The sequence below is a fragment of the Musca autumnalis genome, unplaced genomic scaffold (assembly GCF_047663935.1).
Source record: "Musca autumnalis isolate F117 unplaced genomic scaffold, ASM4766393v1 scaffold_3, whole genome shotgun sequence".
NCBI classification, from domain to species: domain Eukaryota; kingdom Metazoa; phylum Arthropoda; class Insecta; order Diptera; family Muscidae; genus Musca; species Musca autumnalis.
This window is the reverse complement of record NW_027411866.1, coordinates 256,656,580-256,662,359: the sequence shown is the minus strand read 5'-3', so window position 1 is coordinate 256,662,359 and position 5,780 is coordinate 256,656,580. Positions and strand designations below refer to the sequence as shown.

The 5,780-nt window shown below is 37.5% G+C and overlaps 1 protein-coding gene across 1 annotated transcript; it reads right to left on the bottom strand.

The window, feature by feature from the left end:
- Positions 1-352: 352 nt before the first annotated feature.
- Positions 353-5,475, bottom strand: LOC141397410 (uncharacterized). Its single transcript, XM_073973555.1, has 2 exons — positions 1,196-5,475; positions 353-1,137 (listed from the first exon to the last, which is right to left on the bottom strand). Exons 1-2 carry the CDS (start codon positions 1,248-1,250, stop codon positions 377-379), a joined length of 816 nt encoding a protein of 271 aa, XP_073829656.1. The 5' UTR covers positions 1,251-5,475; the 3' UTR covers positions 353-376.
- Between the last annotated feature and the right edge of the window lie 305 nt (positions 5,476-5,780).

Genomic DNA, 5,780 nt, shown 5'->3' with positions numbered 1-5,780 from the left:
GAACTTACACCGACTATCATAATATAGTCGTGGTGAAAAAGTTGACCGGAAGTCTATCACTAGATAAACCAAGAGGCAACATTTTAACCAATGTTTTGAATAAATTTTCCTAATTGTTCGTAATAGGGTCGGCTATATTTTGAGAATGTTGGATACCAATGGTGTCGAATATTTTTGACACACGATCGGGCTCTGCGATAAGCCGAATATACTTACATATATCATTATTATTCAGAACAAAATCTCACCTTGCCGCTTCTCCGATATACTTTTTTTGTGAACTAAATTGTAAAATTCCAAAATTATAAAAAAACATTTCCAGGTATTATGGAATAAAAACACAATATATAGGTAAGTAGTAAATTATTTAATCAATTTATGCTTTGTTTCGTCTTACATTCACTAAACGTCTGCGGTGTTGCATACGCATTCGTCGTCCGTTGTTGTTGAGTCCGAAGGAACGTCTTTGTGTTTGACCGACAGCAAACTGTTGGCTATCTTCAAGAAGTTTACTACGATTATCTCGGCGTGTTTTCTTTAGACGTGGTTGGCGCATACCAAATCGATTACGGCGATTTCTGCGCTGTCTGCGGATCATTTGGCGTCGGGCAAATGATGTCCGTTTACTGCCAGTTTGAACATGACCTACCATTGCAGCATGACCTCCTACAGCATAATTGTTGTAGTCACCATCATCCATTGATTCTTCATTATCATCGTCGTCGTCATCATTTTCGCCGTACTTATAGTAACGATTCTCGTAATGCTTGGAATCAACCTCCACTCTTGCTGTTGGTGATGTGGCCGTGGGTGATGTTGGCGATGTGGGTGATGTAGGTGATGTGGGCGACGTGGGCGAAGTGGGTGATGTGGGCGATGTGGGTGAAGGGGGTGATGTGGGTGATGGGGGTGAGGTTGTGGGAGGTGAGGTTGTGGGAGTTTTGCTTGTGGGAGGGGTAGTTTTTGACGTTGTTGTTGTTGGGGGTGATTGTTTGTTTTTTTTGTTGAAAAGGTAACTCAGATCCATCATAGCACCTCTTTCGCCCTGCATGCGGTTATTATTCATTTGTCCAGATTGACGACCTCTCCCATATAATTGATAACGACCACCAACTTGTCGACGAGCATTTTGACCATCTATTCAAATCAAATATTAACTGAATGAAACTATTTGGTCAAGCGAAGATAAACTTACATGCCGCTTGCAAAGCAACAGCGCTTAGAATCAACAAAATCAATTGCCAACGCATTTTCGATTCGTTTTGTTTTTCTCGGTAGCCGCTCCGAGTTTAAAAGGTTTACTCAGATGGCAAGATGTCAAGAACTTTAATATGACTAACATAATTTGATAAAGATTCTGACCTTTTATACTGGTCGAATTCGTGTTAACATGAAATGCCGCAACATCGATATTGTCCTCTTTTCGCTTAGGCTAACATTAGAATTCCGAGCAAATTATAAATTCGCATAAATTTCTTGCGAATTTTTTGTTAAAGCTGCTGTCGCCAAATCAGAAGACAAAGGCAGAGACAGAGTTCGTGTGACCTAATTTAACAATAGAATTCTGGTCAATATTAAGCAAAAAAAAAAAACACATATTTGCAAATATCAAGGGGTATTTGAAATATTGATATGCTTATAAAATGAAAGTAGAATTTTTTAATTACAAACAAAACGAAATATAGGTAACACCTTATTAAAAAATTTTATTCTCCACGTTAAAATGAATAAAAATATTAAAAAATTTTATTCTCCACGTTAAAATGATTCGTGTATTATGAATAATATTTGCAACTATGTATACTTTTCAATATGATTTTTTATTTGACGGTCATTGCTAAGTGGTTCACTTTTATTTTGAAGATTTTAGCCAGCCAATACCTACATATCGAAAAAGAAACATCGTCAGATTTTATAGTTCGTTGTCAATAAATCATCGCCTTACCTGTTTCAGCAAGTATCCATGTTTCGGAACCATAGGTTGGATGGGTAGTACAGGCGTTTTTAAAGTGTGATTTTTATTTGACAAGATGTGGCTTCGTTTTCAAACTGCTTTCTTAGCCGAATATAGTAGTGTTTAACTACCAGTTCTGTATATTCATTGCGTGTCGATACTATCAACTTGGTTGTATCGCATTTGCTGCCAAATAGCTATAGCAGATTCTCCTCTTTTGACTTTTTTACTGATCGATCCATGAAATAATGGTCGGCATAAGCAAGCAATTTGTGGCTATTTCTGTATATTGTACGATTTCTGCAAACTAGAGTTGGGTAATCTAGTTCCAAGGTCACTGTTTTAGTACCAAAACGTATGAGTAACGTCATCAAATATTACGTATGTCGTTCCTCCCTCTCCTTTTTAGCTGAGACCTTGCTTGCTACTTACTGGAGTGTAGGCCTATATGCTGAGCTCTTCTCTTCGGTAACAGGACGACACTCCTAGTGTAGTGGCCAATACGTGCTTTGTTCTCGTCATTTTTATACCCTTAGCCTTAAGGCTACAGAGGGTATATAAAACTATGTGATACCCTACACCACTACCCATGTGCATAATCTAACCAGAGGTAAATATTTCTTTTGGGAATATACCAAATGATTTAGAGCTAACTGAACTAAAATAATTTAAAATATTATATTTGACTACCGTCGACAATCTACTGATTGGAAGCTTCGCAGAAAAGAAGAAGAAGAGAATCGGAGATATATGCCATTAAAATATATACTTCAAAATATTAAAATTGGGATAGCTTAGCGCATTTTGCAATAACTCTGATATTTTACCATCAATGTCAACACAGATGGTCTAATTTCATTATGAATCTCTCCCCTTGGAATATGTCCAGCAGAAAATGATATATCCACATTGGAAATATAATATCACAAATTGCAAATTGGGATATCTAAGCGTCTATTTCTCTGGTATTTGACCACTTTTGGTAATACAATTGGGATCAATTTAAAGCTCTGAGTTTCCAGGTTATTATGTGTCATTTTAAATGAAATGCACAAACCTGAAATATTCGTCATTAAAATTCAATTAAACAAGTAAAGAAGAGATATACCCTCAGCCTGTGTAAATTGAAGCACGTTTTTTCCCAAAAAACGTATGTATTTAGGGGGTTTCAAAATTTTGGGCGTATGAACCGACAAAAATTTTGATTAGGATTAAAGTTCAAGAGTTTTGCGTAGTAGGTACTTAAAGGAATGGACCGACATTGAACATGGGGGTGCACTAGGGGGTTTTTACACCCTTCGGTCTGTTTTCTCAAGAAGTATGGACTCGCCCCTGAAAAAACTTTTACCATCATAATTGAGGCAGCGAATGAGTTGCTTCAACAAAAATCAAAGTGATTCGATAGCAGGTCTTAAAGTGAACTTATCCGAACTTTTGTCTGGGAGGTACCGGATGGAGTGCACAAATATAGTAATATTCGAACCTGATTTACATCTGGTAGATATATTAGGATGTGTTAGTATGAACCAAATCGGCCACTCCCTTCAAGAGTTATCATGCGCACAATTTTTCCAAACATTTTTGAAACTTTGTGGGGGAGGTACCTGAAGGAGTGGACCGATATGGCTTATATTCGAACTTAAACTAAGTTTGGACACAATATTACGAAGGTCACATTTTGGACGGAATCGGCATGTCCGTTCGAGAATTATCTTGCGCTCCGACCACTACACATGGTGTCATAGGGGGTTTTTCAACTTTCAGGCTATTTTCTCAGGAACTATAGACTTGCCCCTAATGAAACTTATTCGTTCGTATGGGGGACAGTGAATACAAGTTGCTACAAGAAAAATCAAAGCGATTGGAGGGCAGGTCCTAAACTGAACTTTTCCGAAATTTTGTGTGGGAGGTACCCGAAGGAGTGGACCGATTGAGTCCATATTGGAACCTCATCTATGTCTGGTTATTTCCTTTAAGAGTTATCATGCGCACAAATTTTCCGAACTTTTTGTGGGGGAGGTACCGGAAGGAGTGGACCGATATAACCCATCTTCGAACTTAAACTAAGTTTGGACAAAATATTACGGAAGCCAAATTTTGGACCAAATCGGCTCATCGTGCACACCAGCCAGACAGACACACAGACGGACGGACGGGCATTGCTAAATCAACTCCAAATTGTCTGAAACACATTTCGTCTAAACATACTTGGAATCTACAACCATTATTTCGATGAGGCACATTTTGCCCGTGTGAAGCTGTATATACCCTCGTTAGCATAAATGCTGAGGGTATAAAAATGCTACGCCAACCTACATTGTATCATTGATAAGGTAATGTTTTGTTGTTCTTCCACTGATAGACATTGCTTCTGGAATACCCCTATTAGAAGCCGATATATTAGCAAAAGAATAAAACGTTGAATTTTCCTGCACATATGCAAGTTTTTTGCCTATTCTGACTCCTGACTGGACTCCCATCAACCCCAAAAATTTCATTAGGTTCCGATCGAAATTGCGACCTATTGCGTGTTTAAGAACAATGGGAAAAAAGGGATATTTATCGACTATTGCGATATCTCCATTGTTTGACCACCTTTGAACCTTCTTCTTCCATTGATAGACTTTGATTTTGGATACCCTTACTATTAGTCCGGTCAAAATAGACATGCGTATAAGGGGGAAATAGCAAAAATTCCCACAAAGCTGAATTTTGGTGGATATCTAGGGTTAGCCATTAGAAGCAACGTCCTAAAAGTCCCCATCGATCACATGTGTGCAAAACAAGTTATTCGGGGTCAAAGGTCATTTTTGGAGGCATTATTCAGTTTTTTTTTAATTTTTCTCAAAAAGGGTAAGACTTAGCAAAAGCCGGCTAAAGTAAAAGTTGTAGATTCAATAATTGTCTACAAGAGTTGTCTTTATGATTCTTAAAAAAGACTTACCATTTTTGAGATATCGCGATCTAAAGTCAAATAAAGAATTAGCCGCGTAAGTACATTATGAGGCGAACCACTTTGCAGTAATCGGTTCAGTAGAACCGGGTCTAACCCGGTTTTTAAATCTGGCCTTTCGGGTCGAATAACCGGCGAACCGGATCTGCAACCGTTGAAAATTATACATTTCCGTAATCAGTGCAACAACCCCTCCATGTGGGTTAAATGGCCTATTTTTGAATAAAATGACTCTAACATTGGCCTATTTTTGCATAAAACGACTCTAACACTCCGATTTTTTTGGATTTTTTTTTTAGAAGATATCTATAATTTCGTTCTTCAAGAAAATATATATTTTTTTATGGGACAGACCCGATTACTTCGTTTATTTCGTCTGAATATGTGCATATTTCCCTTATAAGTGCATAAAAATCATGTGTTTTATAGAAGAGCTATATATCAAGAATGGTTCCTCCTAGGAAAAAATTATAAAAGTCAAACTTGTAGATAATTTTCTTGTCTACAATATTTACTTTAGTCATTTTTTGATTAGATCAACCGTTTTCAAAAAATAAATCCGAAAACCTGAAAACCCCTTAAAATTTGACCTTTGACCCCGAATAATTTTTTTACACATATGGGATCGATGGGGACTTTTAGGACGTTGCTTCTAATGGCAAACCCTAGCTCTCCACCAAAATTCAGGTCTGTGGGAATTTTTGCTATTTCAATGTCTATTTTGACCGGACTATATAAGCGGATATAGTTGCATAAGAACAAAACGTTTTATTTTTCTCTACATTAGTCTATTGCCCATTCCGACCCCTAAATATTATCCAACCAACAGAAAAATCAATAGCCCTCTTCTTCTCTGAGACCTCCATCAGCCCA

Bases quoted from the DNA above. Each gene is read 5' to 3' on its own strand.
- LOC141397410 (XM_073973555.1), bottom strand. From the start codon at position 1,250: ATGCGTTGGCAATTGATTTTGTTGATTCTAAGCGCTGTTGCTTTGCAA. The intron at 1,138-1,195 runs GTAAGTTTATCT...TGATTTGAATAG, and splicing joins TGTTGCTTTGCAAGCGGCAT to ATGGTCAAAATGCTCGTCGA.